General features: G+C 47.3%; 1 protein-coding gene across 1 annotated transcript in view; it reads right to left on the minus strand.

Moving 5' to 3' along the window:
* LOC147098543 (uncharacterized) overlaps positions 1 to 15,786 on the minus strand; it is a 59,319-nt gene extending 43,533 nt beyond the window's left edge. Inside the window, exons 1-2 of the mRNA XM_085970367.1 lie at positions 15,554 to 15,786; positions 761 to 896 (exon numbers count right to left, since the gene is read on the minus strand). Of these exons, the coding sequence (XP_085826493.1) occupies positions 761 to 896; positions 15,554 to 15,662 (245 nt within the window). The 5' untranslated portion in view covers positions 15,663 to 15,786. The remainder of the gene's footprint in view (positions 1 to 760; positions 897 to 15,553) is intronic.
* Between the last annotated feature and the right edge of the window lie 2,490 nt (positions 15,787 to 18,276).

Consider the following 18,276-nt stretch of genomic DNA (forward strand, 5'->3'; position numbering starts at 1 on the left):
GCCGTTCAGGGGTGATGTTAGGAAGCACTTCTTCACACAAAGGGTACTGGAAATCTGGAACTCTCTCCCCCCAAAAAGCTGTTGAGCCTGGGGGGGGGGGGGTCAATTGAAAATTTCAAAACTGAGATTGATAGATTTTGTTGGGCAAGGGTGATGTAAGAAAACTACTAGGCACTTGGTCTGAGTATTAAACAAGGCTTTAATCAACTGTTTTTCAACATGGAGATCTAGTTGTGTCCTTCACTAGTTCCTGTTAAAGAATGTCCTGAGCAAGCTGGGCCCATGCCCGAGTATTTATACTCTCCTACTCTCCCTGGACAGCGCGACCAGCAGGCCGCCCAGTATCATTTCATAAGTCATTTCCACATGAATGACTGATTCAGGTCAAAGGGTATTAAGGGTTACAGAACCAAGGCGGGTAGATGGAGTTAAGATACAGATCAGCCGTGATCTAATTGAATGGCGGAACAGGCCCGAGGGGCTGAATGGCCTCCTCCTGTTCCTATATTAGTGAGAATGAAGTGTGCAATGGCTCCATTAGTTCTGACAAAGGCCTTTGACAGGCTGTCCAAGTGTTGTTTAATACTCCATTTATATCGCACCATGACCCCCAGAAGCAGTGCTGCGATTATAAATGGAGGGACAATGTAAATGGCCCCACTGGTTGCCCCAGTTACCGCTGGCTGCCATTTTGTTCTGGCCGCAGTGAGGCTTCAGACTTATGTATTTGACCGTCCTGTGCGCAGGAATCCATACTCGCCTGCAGGCAAAATGAAAGGGTGTCTCTCCCGCGTCGTTCGGAAGGTTGCTGTCTGCCCCGTGGTCCAGTAGTAGATCTGCCAACTCCCTGTAACCACGATACGCAACATGGTGGAGCGGGGTGAAGCCATTCCAACCTCGGGAGAGCGGGAACAGAAAAATGTTACTGAATGCAGAAAGAAGTGGGAGGCCAACACGAGGACACACGGAGACCGTTTCCTCTGCTTGGGGAAGTGGGTGATGAGTGGCTGATCGATTTTTTTGAAACGGTTGCCAAGGAGAGTGAGGCAAATACCAGAGCTTGAGCTAAGTTAACCTCAGCTGTTCTGTCGACAAGTTGGACATCCCCCCTCACCCAGAGACAGACTGCCGCTCCATTTTAATTCATTCGAGGGGGGAGGGGGCAGTCAGAGGATGTGTGGGGTAGAAAGCAGCAACAAGCTGAGAGAGACAGGCAGTGGCAGGAGAACCCAGCTAGAGGTCAGGAGAGGGAAAGTGGAGTTGAGGTCGATGATCAGCCATGATCTCATTGAATGGCGGAGCAGGCTCGAGGGGCCGAATGGCCGACTCCTCCTCTTATGTTTTTATGTAAGGAGCATCAAAGCTATCTAAAAAACAACAGGCGAGGTGTGGAGTGGGGTTGGGTGGGGAGCTATAGGCTGAGACTCACTGTTAAGGCCAATCAATAAGTTTAAACAACCTGGAAATGATCAGGAGATACAAAGGATACACTGAGTTATATTGTATCTACAGCACAGAAACAAGCCCAAATGGCTCCACACGAGCCTCCTCCCACGTGCACTATTTTGCTCGTTTAAGTGAGCTATTCATTTAAGTGCCTTCACTGTATTGTAATAAAAATGGCTTGCGTGAGTGCCCCATGACGCAGAATAAATTGTGGTCAAACGCTGGAAAGGAACAGTAGGCCATTCTGCTGCAGAAGAGGTGGGATACTCACCTTGAGCAAACTCTCGGCGATGTGATTATTGCCCCAATCACAACAGCATAGAACACTGCCATCTTGTGGTGAAACATTGACTTTACAAAAGTCCAGTCATGAGCCAGGCATGATTCACAGAGGCAAAAGATTTGAAGTACAGTGCACTCTTTTTAATTCAAAGTCTTTTGATTCAGATTACTCATTCATTTAGGCTTTCTTGAGTACAAAAAGTGAAGCGCTTTTGAATTAAATTGCTTAATTCAAATTAATTAATAATTTGAATTATTTGTGCGCAAAATGACAGAATTAAAACAGGAGTAGATTCTTCTTGGTGCCCCAGTTAAAACAAGTGAACATCATCGACATTTCACATTGTAATCTTATAATCTGAAAATGCTGCATGTTACATCGGTCTTAAAAAGATCACCTCCTCCAGCCCTGCAACCTTCTGGGATCTCTGCGTTCCTCCAATTCTGACCTCTTGAGCATCCCCGATTTTCATAGGTCCACCATTGGCGGCTGTGCCTTCAGCTGCCTGGGCCCTAAGTTCTGGCATTCCCTCCCTAAACCTCTTCGCCTCTCTCTCCTCCTTTAAGATGCTCCTTAAAGCCTACCTCTTTGACCGAGCTTTTGGTCAGTTGTCCTAATTATCTCCTTACAGGGCTCAGTGTCAAATTTTGTTTGATAATGTATAAATACTAGTTGTTGTTGTTGAATAAACTAAATAAACTCGGTGCCGACACATTTTTGAGCACTTCTGCTCAATATAACCCAGCTCTGTCACACAAATACCAGTGAGCCAGCAGTGTGTAGAATTTCAGGAAAAGGGAATGGCTTGAAACGCTCTTTCTCTGTTTTGAAAGGGAGACTTGCATTTATATAGCGCCTTTCACAACCACCAGACGTCTCAAAGCGCTTTACAGGCAATGGAGTACTTTTGAAGTGTTGTCACTGTTGTCATGTGGGAAACGCAGCAGCCAATTTGCACACAGCAAGCTCCCACAAACAGCAATGACCAGATAATCTGCTTTTGTTATGTTGGTTGAGGGATAAATATTGGCCAGGACACCGGGGAGAACTTTCCTGCTCTACTTCAAAATAGTGCCATGGGATCTTTTACGTCCACCTGCGAGAGCAGACAGGGCCTCGGTTTAACATCTCATCTGAAAGACGGCACCTCCGAATGTGCAGCACTCCCTCAGCATTGCACTGGAGTGTCAGCCTGGATTTAAATGGTGTAAGTCCCATGGAGCGGGACTTGAACCCACAACCTTCTGACCCAGCGGCGAGTGTGCTACCCACTGAGCCACAGCTTAACCAATGTGCTTAGATGAAATTCCCCAGTGTGCTGTTTTAATAGGTTCCTGGGTTTGTTAAAATAACATTAAAAAATTCATGCAAACACGTTGAACAATTTGCTAAAATATTGTACCGAGTAATTTCTACTCCAGGGTTGTTAGCCTAGTTTGACAAGCTTAAAAGCTTTTTGTTGCTCTTTGGTATGAGATATTAATAATTTAGGTTTCTTCGAGCAATAATGGGAAAACTAGAAACACTTACACAATAAAAAGTGAGTTCTTACAGCAATATTTCCTCCCTGTTGCTTAAGGTTGGTACTAATTTATCTGCTGTTTAAATTCATTCAGGCTGTACTTCATGGGAGTAAACCAGAACATGCTGGAAATACACAGCAGGTCAGACAGCAGGTGTGACGTTTCAGGGGCGGGGTGGCCTTCATGTAGTGTCGATCAGGTGTCAGTCATGGCTCAGTTGCTAGCCCTCTCACCTCTAAATCTAGAACTTCATGGGTTCAAGCCCCACTCCAGAGACTTGAGCCTAGATATCTAGGCTAACATCTCAGTGCAGTACTGAGGGAGTGCCACACTGTTGGAGGTGCCGTGTTTCAAATAAATGTTTAAACCGAGGCCCCGTCTGCTCTCTCAGGTGGACGTAAAGAGATCCCACAGGCACTATTCGAAGAAGAGCAGGGGCGTTCTCTCCGGTGTCCTGGCCAATATTATCCCTTAATCAACATCATCATCATTGGCCCTGAAACTAGGATTGGGAGCTTGCCGCGCGTGCAAGCCCCCCGATGTGCACTTACCCGGCGCGCTGACATTTCAATCCTGGCCCGCATTGCATTTCCTCTCACTGGCCCGCTTGAGGTCCTGCCGCGCTGTGCGTGCGTGACCCAGCGGCGTACTTAGTGCGATGAGCCGGCTGGGATCACGTGAGCACAGGGCAACCAATGGGAGGTTGCAAAAGTTCATTCATGAGTTTGATAGTGAGAGCTGTCAAACTCATGAAAACTCCTGGCCCCAAAACACTACATAAACTTGAAAGAAAATTTAAAAAAACATTGCACTACTTAAATGAACCATAAATAACTGTAAAAAACTATTTTAAACAATAATTTTAAAATTTGAAAAAAATTATTATATAAAAAATCGGGGCTAAAACTAAACTTACCTTACTGGAAATTCTTTAAAAATAATAAACCTGTGGAAAAAAAATGTATAAATTGTATTAATAGACCACTTACCTGTAAAACTAAGTACTTACGTGTGGTTTTTCAATGCATAAAAACCGGAGGCCTTTACACATGCGCAACTCTAAAAATAAAGGAAATCCAAGTCGCACGCGCTGCCTGATACCGCGCACGCGTTCAGCCTCTTAACCCCTTGGGTCAGAGGAGAGGAAATGCCGGTTTTCCCCGCATGCGCTGTGCATGCTGAAAACCGGCAATTCCTCCGGGCACACGCGTGAGTACCCCGTCCGTACTCACGTGTTGGGAGAGGAATTACTGGGCCATTATGTTTGTGGGACCTTGCTGTGTGCATTTTAACTGCCGCGGCTCCCTACGTTACAACAGTGGCTACACTTCATTCAATAAGTGCTTCGTTGGCTGTAAAGTGTTTTGGGACATTGTGAGGTTGTGAAAGCTGCTGTATAAATGCAAGTCTTTCTTTATACCCGAAATGTCATCACCTGCCATTTCTCTCTACAGATGCCGACTGGCCCGCAGCGTGTTTTCAGCATTGTCTATCCTTATTTCAGATTTGCAGTTTCTTGTTCCTTTTTATTTGATCTAGTTCACGGAGATTTATCATTCCCCCTTTGATAAAACAATTCACAGAAATCACAGAAACCCCACAGTGCAGATAGAGGCCATTTCGGCCCATCGAGCCTGCACCGACACATATCCCACCCGATCCCCGTAACCCCTATACCAACACATATCCCACCCTATCCCCGTAACCCCACGTATTTAATCCCCCTAACACTAAGGGTCAATTTATCATAGCCAATCAACCTAGCCCGCACATCTTTGGACTGTGGGAGGAAACCGGAGCACCCGGAGGAAACCCACACAAACATGGGGAGAATGTGCAAACTCCACACAGACAGTCGCCCGAGGCCGGATTCGAACCCGGGTTCCTGGCGCTGTGAGGCAACAGTGCTAACCACTATGCCACCGTACTTGAGAAGTATAAAAATCTGCCGAGAGAGAAAATGGTCACATTCTTATTATTAAAGGAAACTTGCATTTATATAGCACCTCTAAGCGTCCCAAGGCGCTTCACAGGAATATTATCAAACAAAATTTGACACCGTGTCATGCAAGGAGATATTAGGGCAGATGACCAAAAGCTTGGTCACAGAGGTGGGTTTTAAGGAGCATCTTAAAGGAGGGAAGAGATGACCAGATAATCTGTTTTTAGTTGAGGGATAAATACTGGCCACAACACCAGGAGAACTCCCCTGCTCTTCTGTGAAATAGTACCATGAGATCTTTTACATTGCCTCAAGTACTGCACTGGAGTGTCAGCCTAGATTATCTGCTCAAGTCTCTGGAGTGGGATTTGAACCCACAACCTGCTGACTCAGAGGAAAGGATGATCCCAACTGAGCCACAACTGAGCGAGCAGACAAATCCTCAGTCTAACGTCTCAGTCGGAAGAGGGTCAACAGGGCCTCGGTTTAACATCTCAGTTAGATCATGGCTGATCTGTATCTTAACTCCATCTACCTGCCTTGGGTTCTGTAACCCTCAATACCTTTTCTTTATTTAAACGTCTCATCCAAAAGACAGCACCTCCGACAGTGCAGCACTGCCTCAGTACTGCAGTGGAGTGTCAGCTTAGATGATGTGCTCAGGTTCCTGGACCCACAACCTTCAGACTCTAGGGGAAAGGGTGATACCAACTGAGCCACAACTGATACTCAAGCGATAGACCAGGCCAATTCCCACTGGTAGTAACAGCCTCCTGCTTACTCCACCAGTCCCTGACTCTCACAGGGTGTCTGTGTGTCAGTGTGGCTGTGGGGCAATTTAAAAAGTGCAGCAAATCTGTTTATGTTCTTAATAACATTTGTGCATTTAGTCAGACTCATGCCTCCAACTTTTCGAATTCAGTTCTGATTTGGTGAAATAGTTGTCAAATATTTCTGTTCAATAACAAAAGAAACCTGTTAATGTTAAATGTTAATTATTTTTCAGATTTTCTTCTCCCTCTGCCCCTCTCTGGAAAGCCCTTCCTTCCTGCCTGTTGCAAGCCTGTCCAGTACCGTGAATGGGGCTGAAAGTGTTAAATTACGAGGAAAGGTTACATAGACTAGGCCTGTATTCCCTTGTGTGTAGAAGAATAAGGGGTGACCGAATTGAGGTGTTTAAGATGATTATAGGATACGATAGAGTCGATAGAGAGAAACTTGGTTGGGGGAAGCCCAGAACAAGGGGGCATAACCTTAAAGTTAGAGCCAGGTCATTCAAGGGTGATGTCAGGAAGCACTTCTTCACATAAAGGGTAGTGGAAATCTGGAACTCTCTCCCCGAAAAAGCTGTTGAGACTGGGGGTCAACTGAAAATGTCAAAACTGAGAGCGATAGATTTTTGTCAGACAAGGGTATTGAGGGCTATGGAACCAAGGCAGTAGATGGAGTTAAGATACAGATCAGCCGTGATCTAACTGAATGGTGGAACAGACTCGAGGGGCTGAATGGCCTACTCTTCCTGTGTTCCTACCTCGCCCAAATGGCCAGTCCTCATGTGTTGGTCTTAACACTGGATGTCAACAGGCTATTCAACCAAGGGGAGAATCACAGCCCAGCCCGACCCTCGCCTCACCCGACATCCGCACATGTGCACGGAGTCACTGGGTAGTGATCAGCTCTGGCTCATGGTCTCTCCTCCCAGGTCCCAGAGTTCAGCAACATTACCGCTGCCTTGGCTGAAATCAGGAACTAAAACTGGGATCCTCCTGGCCTGTAAAGCTTAGTTAGATAGCAGGAGGTGGCTGTATCCACAGGGTCACTGGGAGATCTAGTATTCTTACAAGTAATTAAGGAGGGAAATCAGGAAGCACTTTTTCACACAAATCTGGAATTACCTCCCCCAAAAGTCTATGGGTGCTGGAACAATTGGACTGAGATCGATAGATTTTTGTTAGCTAAGGGTATCAAGGAATATGGAGCTAAGGCGGGTAAATGAAACCAAGGTACAGATCAGCCATGAGCTAATTGAAAAGCAGAGCAGGCTCAAGGGGCTACATGGCCTACTCCTGTACCTATGTCAGAAAAACAGAAAATGCTGGAAACAGTCAGCAGGTCAAGCAGCATCTGTGGAGAGTGGAAAGGATGCTTAACGTTTCAGGTCGATGACCTTTCATCAGAACGGCGAGACACTACAGATGAACAGCCTCTAAGGAGGAATGGAGTTAATGCTAATACGGTATGTCAGCGTACCAAACAGTATAGGATACAGCAGGCACCTCAAAGCACTGGAGAGGTACCACCAATGCTGCCTCCACAAGATCCTGCAAATCCATTGGCAGGATAGGCGCACCAATGTCAGTGTTCTCACTCAGGCCAACATCCCCAGCATCGAAGCTTTGACCACGCTCGATCAGCTCCGATGGACGGGCCACATTGTCCACATGCCCGATACGAGACTCCCAAAACAAGTGCTCTACTCGGAGCTCCGACACGGCAAGAGAGCCCCAGGTGGGCAGAGGAAACGCTTCAAGGACACCCTCAAAGCCTCCTTGAAAAAGTGCAACATCCCCACTGACACCTGGGAATCCCTGGCCCAAGACCGCACAAAGTGGAGGAGAAGCATCCGGGAAGGCGCCGAACACCTCGAGTCTCTTCGCCGGGAGCAAGCGGAAGCCAAGCGCAAACAGTGGAAGGAGCGCACGTCAACCCAAGCACCCCAGCCACCCGTCCCTTCAACCACCGTCTGCCCCACCTGTGACAGAGACTGTAGGTCCCGCATTGGACTCATCAGTCACCTGAGAATTCATTCTTAATGTGGAAGCAAGTCATCCTCGGTTACGGGGAACTGCCTAAGAAGAAGAATAGGATGAAGTTAAGGAAATATTCCAAGCATAAAGCAAACAGCAACCTAGCAGTATTGCAAAGCTATCCTGAATTCTCTGTATACTTAAAACCCAGTTTGATGATAAATGATGGGCCTTTATAAGGAACACAATGTATGGAATGCATCCACAGGATCAATTTGCTCAGGTTTATCCAACCTTGATCTGTCAAAAACAACCGCCAGATCACCTCACAGTATTTTGCTTCCTCACCAGAAATGTGATAAATATTTGTTAAGCACTGACCCACCAACTAGTGGTCCTTTTTACAGAGGAAAGCGTGAAAGAGAAAGAAGCACGGTGCGACCTACTCGTCACAGGTACAATCAACGCCTCATGATCCGTATCAAGCCGGGTTTTAGATCAATTGCGTTATCAACTGACTCATTTGCAGTAAAGTTCTACAACAGCAAAATACTGCGGATGCTGGAAATCTGAAATAACAACAGAAAATGCTGGAAACACTCAGCAGGCCAGGCAGCATCTGTGGAGAGAGAAACAGAGTCAATGTTTCAGGTCAATGACCCTTCGTCAGAACTGGAAAAGGCTAGAGATGCATCTGCTTAAAATCTGTGACATCTCTAGCCTTTTCCGGTTCTGACGAAGGTTCATTGACCTGAAACATTGACTCTGTTTCTCTCTCTACAGCTGCTGCCCGACCTGCTGAGTGTTTCCAGCATTTTCTGCAGTAAAGTTCTGTTTGCTCATGGTTAAATCCACAGCTGGGATGCAGTCCACTGGGGACGGGTTCAGGTGGCGAATACTGGGCATCATGCCATCTGTGTATCTTCAAAAACAACCAAAACATTTTTCTTTGTTTTATCACAACCTCCGGCCTCAAGCTCAGGCCAGTAAGGAATAAGAACATAAGAAATAGGAGCAGGAGTCAGCCATTCAGCCCCTCGAGCCTGCTCCGCCATTCAATGAGATCATGGCTGATCTTCTACCTCAACTCCGACTTCCCGCAGTATCCACATATCCCTTGATTCCCTTAATATCCAAAAATCTATCGATCTCTGTCTTGAATATACTCAACGACTGAGCCTCCACAGCCCTCTGGGGTAGAGAATTCCAAAGATTCACCACCCTCTGAGCGAAGAAATTTCTCCTCATCTCAGTCCTAAAGTGCCGGCCCCTTATTCTGAGACTGTGACCCCTGGTTCTAGACTCCCCAGCCAGGGGAAACATCCTCCCTGCATCTACCTTGCCCTGTAAGAATTTTGTATGTTTTGTTAATGGCGTTGCAGTCCAACATATAGGACACCCGCGTATTTTAATCTGTGTCTGGGTTTCACAGAATGATAGAATAGTACAGCACAGAAGGAGGCCATTTGGCCCATCGAGTCTGCGCCGGCTCTTTTGAAGAGCAATCAAGTTAGTCCCACTCCCCCGCTCTTTCTCTATATCCCTACAATTATTTCTCCTTCAAGTATTTATCCAATTCCCTTTTGAAATCTACGAAACCCACGACCCTATCAGGCAGCGCATTCCAAATCCTAACCACTCATTGTGTAAAAAAGTTTTTCCTCATGTCACCTCTGGTTCTTTTGCCAACCACCTTAAGTCTGTGCCCTCTGGTTATTGACCCTGCAGCCACTGGAAACACTTTGGGGGTGATTTTCATTCAGAAGTCAGGAAGGAGGCGGGGCTACAACTTTCGGGGTTCTAGTCCCGCCTCCATCGAGATGCGGCTAATCCACGCAATTTTAACTTGATTGACCTTGTTGAGCCCGCCCAGCGGGCTCAGCAGGCCAATTAAGGGCCACCCGGCAACAGGTGACGTCGCAGACTGAAATTTCATGTCAAGACGTTTTGACAGATGAAATATCAGTGTTTCACAGCTGTTTGAAGCTGTCAAACACTGACAGTCTTACTTCTAACCTGAGTCCTTCTCCACAGACACAGTTAGAAATCTCTCCTGCACAGAAAGCTGCAAGCTGTCACTTTTGACAGTTCGCAGCCATTCTGCTTTCTGTGCCGGTGAGATGAGGGACTCCCCGAACCTAAAGGAAGGAAGGCTGAAAAGGTAAGAAAAGGTATGTAAAACTTATTTAATCACTTTAGACACACCAAACACACTTACCTTTACACTCATGCACACATCACTCACCTGAACACCGACATCTCGACCCCTCCAAGCCCTTCAGCCCGACGGCCCGACTCCTCCAACTTGGCGTGGTTTGGAGCCGTCGGGAATCCCACAGTTCAAGCTTAAAAATAGGGATTAGGCTAAAAACTGCCTGTTAACTGCCTGTTAACAGGCAGTTAATTGGCACTAATCCCTTTCCGCCTCAGGTAGGCGAGTCCCAGTGCGGGGCGGGTACACGCCTCCTTTGAAATTGGCATGGAGGTGGGTTGGGGGCGGGATGCGGTCGGGACCCCCGATTTCGGGAATTTAACCCCCCGCACGCCTCCAATCCCGACTCCACGGCTCAATGAAAATCGAGGCCTTTCTCTTTATTTACTCTATCTGAACCCGACCTGATTTTAAACACCTCTATCAAATCTCCTCTTAGCCTTCTCTGCTCAAAGGAGTTTGACCCAGAAAACAAGGGAAAAGTTAAATAAACTGTAACACAAGCAAGTGTAAGTCATCCTATAATGGGAGGGAGGGGATTGCGTGGCTCCCAATGTATTAGAAGATAGCGTCCCAATCGAGGTATTTAGATGCGTAAAGCTCGGGCAATTTATAATAATCATCTGATCTCCAAGACTGGTTTATTGTTTTATAATGTAGACGGAGTATTTTATTTTCTAGTACTTGACTGTCAATCACTCAATAAATTTCCTGCCATTCTGCCACAATGTAATCTTTTGTTGCAGCATCTTTGGTCTTTAATTACCATAAAATACAGCATATAACTTGCACTTTCACACTTATGACCCAAGAACCAACTGGTACAAATTTGCAACATTTTACTGTCACTTGCCAGTAAAATGACACTGGCGCTGTATATGTTAGACTGTACAATGTACACATTCCACCCTCCTTAAACTTGAGGTTATCCAAAACTGCCCGTGTCCTAATTCGCAGCAAGTCCCGTTCACCCATCACCCCTGTGCTTGCTGATCTACATTGGCGCCCGGTTAAGCAACACCTCGATTTTAAAATTCTCATCCTTGTTTATCAAATCCCTCCCTGGCCTCGCCCCTCCCTAGCTCTGTAATCTCCTCCAGCCCTACATCCCTCCGTGATCTCTGCGCTCCTCTAATTCTGGCCTCTTGAGCATCACCGATTTTACTCGCTCCACCATTGGTGGCCATGACTTCAGCTGCCAAGGCCCTAAGCTCTGGAATTCCCTCCCTAAACCTCTTTGTCTCTCTACCTCTCTCTCCTCCTTTAAGATGCTCCTTAAAACCCACCTCTTTGACCAAGCTTTTGGTCATCTGCCCTAATATCTCCTTATGTGGCTCGGTGTCAAATGTTGTTTTGACACTCCAGTGAAGCACCTTGGGTCGTTTTACTATATTAAAGGCACTATATAAATACAAGTTGTTGTTGTTGTTATTGGGTGCTACAGGGAGCACACTGGCAGTCCCTGTACCACAGCACTCACTAGCAGCAATGAAATGAGAATAAAAATTCAATAGTCGAGGCTACCAATTTTTGGATGAGGCATTAAACCGAGGTCCCACCTGCCTGCTCAAGAGGACGTAAAAGATCCCATGGCTTCATTTGAAGAGGAGGGAGTGTCCTGGCCAACATTCCTCCCTCTATCAACCCCACTTAAAAGAGATGATCTGCACATTCATCTCATTTGCGGCTAGTGGGATCTTGCTGTGTGAAAATTGGTTGCTTCCGTTGTCTGCATAACAACAATAACTGCACACCCACTGCAGTCCAACCTATCGGACACCAGTGCGTTTTAATCTGTGTCTGGGTTTGACCCTGAAAATGAGGGAAACGTTAAATAAACTGTAATACAAGTAAGTGTAAATTATCGTGTGATGGGAGGGAAGGGATTACATGGCTCTTGATGTATTCCAAGACAGCATCCCAATTGAGGTATTTGGAGACATAGAGTAAAGCTCGGGCAGTTTACAATCATTGTCTGATCTCTGTGACTGCCTTATAGTTTTTTTTACCAGCCAGGGACAACTATAATTACAACTGCAGAATACTATTAACAGAGGATCTTCACAAAGCTAACTAGACTTCCACATTCTGTAGTCTGGCAAGACTGGATCAAATTACACATTGCAGGGTTGTCTCCAGCAGGCAATATCAAATTACACATTCTAGGCAAACTGCTGGCTGTGTCTTGTCCTCCAAGGGGACCAATCAGAAATCTGGTCTTGTCCTCCAAGGGGACCAATCAGAAATCTGGTCTTGTCCTCCAAGGGGACCAATCAGAAATCTGGTCTTGCCCTTCAAGGGGACCAATCAGAAATCTGATGTTGCAAATAGACGCAACCATTTTTTTATAATAGAGACTGATTCTGCTCTGAGACATACTGAGGCCATGTTAAGGCGCTATATAAATGCAAGTTTTATCTTGCCATTTTGAGTACGGTTTCTACTAACCTAAAACAACATGAATCAGCAGCTGGCCTGATACCCACTTTGTTTTATTCGTGATTTTAACTTTCCTTCATTCTTAAAAAAGTGTCAAGTGTTTAGCCAAGTGCATTGGTACAAGATCTACCAGAGAGTGGTATCAACAGCCTCCCTGTCATGAGTTATCTCTAGTTCTGAAGGCAAGATTATTTAAATGAAGAGATGATCTGTAATGTAACACAATTGCTATACTAAATTAGCTGAATAATAATTATGACAATAACATCAAAACAAGTTAAACACAAAGGCCTAGAAATTGAGTGGGCTTTGCGCCCATTTTGCGGCGCTAGAGGTCATTGCGCTGGACTTACAGCCGGTTCAGAAATTCCCTGGGGCCCTACCATCGGCGGTAGACCGGTTGCGCTGCGCCGGCACCGATGACGTCATCGGTGTGCGCAGCGTCCCGGTTGCCGTGGTGACGGGCCCCAGCGCCGAAATTGAGTTGCGGCCGCCTCGCCCGTGGCAGCCGCAACTAAGACTCTGGCAACCGAGTCTTACAGGAGTTTGCGCCGGCGCATTAAGGTCGCGCGGCGGCCGGCCACTTTCCCGCCGGCCGCCTGCCCGCACCTCCCTCCCCGGACTCCTCCACCCCCCCCCCGCGGAACAGATGCTTCTGGGCTGCGAGCCCGGCACTTCCCCGAGGTGCCGGGCTCATTTTTGTGAAGATTTTACCGGCCAGCGGGCGGGTGCAGGCAGCTCCTCCTTAACTGAAGGAGGAGGCCTGCACTTCCCGAGCCTGCCGCACCGCATCGGGCGCCGCAGCGCCGGAATAGCGCCGCAATGCGGCAGGTAGCGCCCATTTTCAGGCGCAAACACCCTTCAGTAGCGCCGGCAGCCATTTGGGCGCGGCGCTACTGAATTTTTGGCGCGCGCAGGGGGACTTAGCGCCGGCGCTAACTTTCCGGTGCTAAAGCCCTGGCGCGGCGCCAACTGAATTTCTAGGCCATAGTCTCCCAACCTCAAAATACAGGAGCATTTGTTCCCCGTCAGAAACTGTCTATCCAAAAAGTTATCTAAATTGGTTGATTACCCAAACCAGCCTGTCCTCTGTGTATATATTTAATGTACTGTATTTCAGTCTCCCTGCTGATTTAGTGCTGTTTAATTAATTAATTGGAATTAATATACAATTAGTTTCCAGAATTATTCATTTGCCTAACAGGTGTTGCCCACGCTGGATAACCAGTATCTGACTGTATATCAGACCAGTATTAGGTTCTTAGAGTTAGATCACACCTCCAATTGTTCAATTTTTTATGCAGTAATACATGTGGCAAATTAACCCGACTAAAGTCCTGCCCCCCCCCCACCCCTGTTTTTACCCCACTCCCGAAGGTGTTGACTCTTGCTGGATTATGGCTCACAGATACAGGCAATCCAGCCAAAGGTCACCAGCAATATTCCCTTTAATTTTTTTGGGGGTGTGCGGCCCCTTTAAGGGGCTGCGACCCTTTCAAAATGCCGCACATGCCCGGTTTTTCCTATTTAAAAGCTGGTGAGCCGGCTGCGCGGGAGCTGCAGAGCGCTTCACGACCACGTGACTACGCAGCTTAAAAGGAACATTGGTCATGAGGCCAGTTTCAGCAAGGCTTTCTAACCATAGAGGGCATCAGAACCAAACACGTCCCTGTCTGCACTCGAAATTCACACCTGTTCACGTCTGGCTTGTTCCCTCCCTCCCCTTCCTCCTCCCCTTCCTCCTCCCCTTCCTCCTCCTCCTCTTCCTCCTCCCCCCCTCCTCCTCCTCGTCCCCTCCTCCTCCTCCCCTTCCCCCTCCTCCTCCCCTCCTCCTCCTCCCCCCTCCTCCTCCTCCCCTTCCTCCTCCTCCTCCCCCTCCTCCTCCTCCCCTTCCTCCTCCCCTCCCTCCTCCCCCTCCTCCTCCTTCTCTTCCTCTTCCTCCTCCTCCCCTTCCTCCTCCTCCTCCCCCTCCTCCTCCTCCCCTTCCTTCTCTTCCTCTTCCTCCTCCTCCTCCTCCTCCTCCCCTTCCTCCTCTTCCTCTTCCTCCGCTTCCTCATCCTCTATTTCCTCCTCCTCCTTCCTTTTCTCCTCCTCCTCCCCCTCTTCCTCCTTCCTTTTCTCCTCCTCCTCCTCCCCTTCCTCCTCCTCCTCCCCTTCCTCCTCCTCCTCCTCCCCTTCCTCCTCCTCCTCCCCTTCCTCCTTCCCTTCCTCCTCCTCCTCTTCCTCCACCTCCTCTTCCTCCTCCCCCACCCCCTTCTCCCACCCACAGGCACTGAGGCTAATTGTAGTGCTTCAACTTCCTGTCCCAGATGAGCCCAACTGACTGGGAACCATAGAATCTCACAGCACAGAAGGAGGCCATTCGGCCCATCCTGCCAGTGCAGGCTCTCTGAAAGTACTATCCAATTAGTCCCACTCCCACTGCTCTATCCCCGTAGCCCTGCAAATTTTTCCTTTACAAGTATTTATCCAATTCCCTTTTGAAAGTTACTATTGAATCTGCTTCCACTGCCCTTTTGAGCAGCACATTCCAGATCAGAACTCGCTGTATTAAAAAAAAAATCTCCTCATCCCCCCTCTGTTTCTTTAACCAATTCTCTTAAATCTGTGTCCTCTGGTTACCGACCCACCGGCCAGTTTCTCCTCATTGTCTCCCAAGCAAAACCCCTTTTACAAAACCCCAATGAGACATCCGGCACAGCCCAGGTTCTGACAATGCACTGAACTGACAGAGCGTGGGGGGAGCTGAGACTCAAGCCGAGCATGGTGCTGACAGCAGGAACAGGCCGAAGAAAGCCAAGCAGGGAAGAAAGATGTCCAAACAGGAACTGCATTGGCATTAGTGGGTTTAAAAAAATGCCAACCCGTCCTCCCCAGATCTGAGGGGTAATAAGCCAGCCAGAGCTGTGCAGGTGAAGGTTGCAGTGTACTGAGACTCAGACCTGGCTTTTGGTGCCCTACCTCTGGCGCTAAGAACAGCCGGGTCTTGCTGCAGCCAGCGGGCACATTGCTGCAGGTCGCTCCGCCGCAGCGCTTCAGCGAAGCCAGCACATGCCCCGGGAAAAGGCATCCAGGCTTGGGGATGGACACAGGCTGAGCCGGCACAGGCTCCACGATCACCCCAGCACCTTAACCGACTCCACCTCCAAACAGCCGCCGCCGCCGCAGAACCAGCACCGATATACAGAGTCCAAAAAAAATAATTAAATAATCGAGACGCTTAAAAAAAAATGTTTGTCGAATTTTAACCCGAGGAAAAACAATCACTCGGTCGGCAACAATGTGAAACAAAACTTTTGGGGGAAATACTGAGTTGTCAAGTCACTTTTACTTCTAAATGTTATTGGTGGTTGTCTTGAGGTTTTTTCCCCATTTAATGGGGTAAAATTTAACCCATGCAGCACTTAATCCTGGAATGTAAATGTTTCCAGTTTCCCCTCTTGATCATGCCCATGTATTTCATTTAGACGTTGTCCTGCCCCATAGGTCCCATTATCTTGGCTTTCCGGCTTTTAAAAAAAAAGAGGGTTTAAATGTCGATGGATTTTCCCTCACGCTAGTGTTCTGGTCTTCAGGATCATGCATTGGTAGCACTCACTACAACAACCTGTATTTATATAGCACCTTTAACATAGTAAAACATCCCAAGGTGCTTCGCAGTTGCATTATCAAACAAAATTTGACACCCAGCCATAAAAGACATATTGGCCCGGATTTTGCATTAAGAATAACGGTGAGACTGTCAGCTGTCACTTATTATGGAGTAAATCAGACAGCAACTTTCAGAGTATGCACATACGCAGTTAAACGCAGAAATCCGGAAGCTGCGGTCTGATTTGCCCTGCTCCTCCACAGGCTTCACTACACCTGTACCTTACCTTCCTGGTCAACTTCCAAAAGTCTTTAGACTCTGAAATAGTTCCCATGGATTGGAGGGTAGCTAATGTAACCCCACTATTTAAAAAAGGTGGTAGAGAGAAAACGGGAAATTATAGGCCAGTAAGCCTGACATTGGTAGTGGGGAAAATGCTAGAGTCCATTATAAAAGATGTAATAGCAGAGCACTTGGAAAACAGTGACAGGATCGGACAAAGTCAACATGGATTTACAAAAGGTAAATCATGCTTGACTAATCTACTGGAATTTTTTGAGGATGTAACTGGTAGAATAGATAAGGGAGAACCAGTGAATGTGGTGTATTTGGACTTTCAGAAAGCTTTCGATAAGGTCCCGCATAAGAGATTGGCATGCAAAGTTAAAGTACATGGGATTGGGGGTAAGGTACTGACTTGGATAGAGAACTAGTTGGCAGACAGGAAGCAAAGAGTTGGAATAAACGGGTCTTTTTCCGAGTGGCAGGCAGTGACTAGTGGGGTACCATAGGGATCAGTGCTAGGACCCCAGCTATTCACAATATATATTAATGATCTAGACGAGGGAACTAGATGTAATATCTCCAAGTTTGTAGATGACACAAAGCTGGGTGGGCATGTGTGCTGTGAGGAGGATGCAGAGAAACTCCAGGATGATTTGGACAGGCTGGGTGATTGGGCAGATGCTTGGCAGATGCAGTATAATGTGGATAAATGTGAGGTTATCCACTTTGGTGGCAAAAACAGGAAGGCAGATTATTATCTGAACGGCAATAGATTGGGAGAAGGGGAAGTGCAACGAGACCTGGGTGTCCTTGTGCACAATTCGCTGAAGGTAAGCATGCAGGTGCAGCAGGCGGTTAAGAAGGCAAATGGTATGTTGGCCTTCATAGCAAGAGGATTCGAGTGCAGGAGCAAGGATGTCTTGCTGCAGTTGTACAGGGCCTTGGTGAGACCACACCTTGAGTATTGCGTGCAGTTTTGGTCGCCTTGTCTGAGGAAGGATGTTCTTGCCATGGAGGGAGTGCAGCGAAGATTCACCAGACTGATACCTGGGATGGCAGGAATAAGAACATAAGAACATAAGAAATAGGAGCAGGAGTAGGCCAATCGGCCCCTCGAGCCTGCTCCGCCATTTAATAAGATCATGGCTGATCTGATCCTAACCGCCAATCTACTATCACAGAACCATCTCCTGAATCTAACAGAATTAGACACACGAAATAGGAGCAGGATCAGGCTACATGGCCCCTGGGCCCGCTCCGCTACCCACAGGGCCATGACCGATCCGAACCTAGACTCATGTCCAAATTCCTGCCCGCTCCCCATAACCCTTAATTCCCTTTACTTCTAGGAAACTGTCTATTTCTGTTTTAAATTTATGTAATGATGTAGCTTCTACAGCTTTTTGGGGCAGCATATTCCATGGACCTACCACCCTCTGAGTGAAGTAGTTCCTCCTCATCTCAGTTTTGAAAGAGCAGCCCTTATTCTAAGATTATGCCCCCTAGTTCTAGTTTCACCCATCATCGGGAACATCCTCCCCGCATCCACCCGATCCAACCCCTTCACAATCTTATATGTTTCAATAAGATCGCCTCTCATTCTTCTGAACTCCAATGAGTAGAGTCCCAATCTACTCAACCTCTCCTCATATGTCCATCCCCTCATCCCCGGGATTAACCGAGTGAACCTTCTTTGTACTGACTCGAGAGCAAGTATGTCTTTTCTTAAGTATGGACACCAAAACTGTATGCAGTATTCCAGGTGCGGTCTCACCAATACCTTGTACAACTGAAGCAATACCTCCCT

The sequence above is a fragment of the Somniosus microcephalus genome, chromosome 29 (genome assembly GCF_052327205.1).
Source record: "Somniosus microcephalus isolate GS21.2 chromosome 29, FLI_Smic_1.0, whole genome shotgun sequence".
Lineage (NCBI taxonomy): Eukaryota > Metazoa > Chordata > Chondrichthyes > Squaliformes > Somniosidae > Somniosus > Somniosus microcephalus.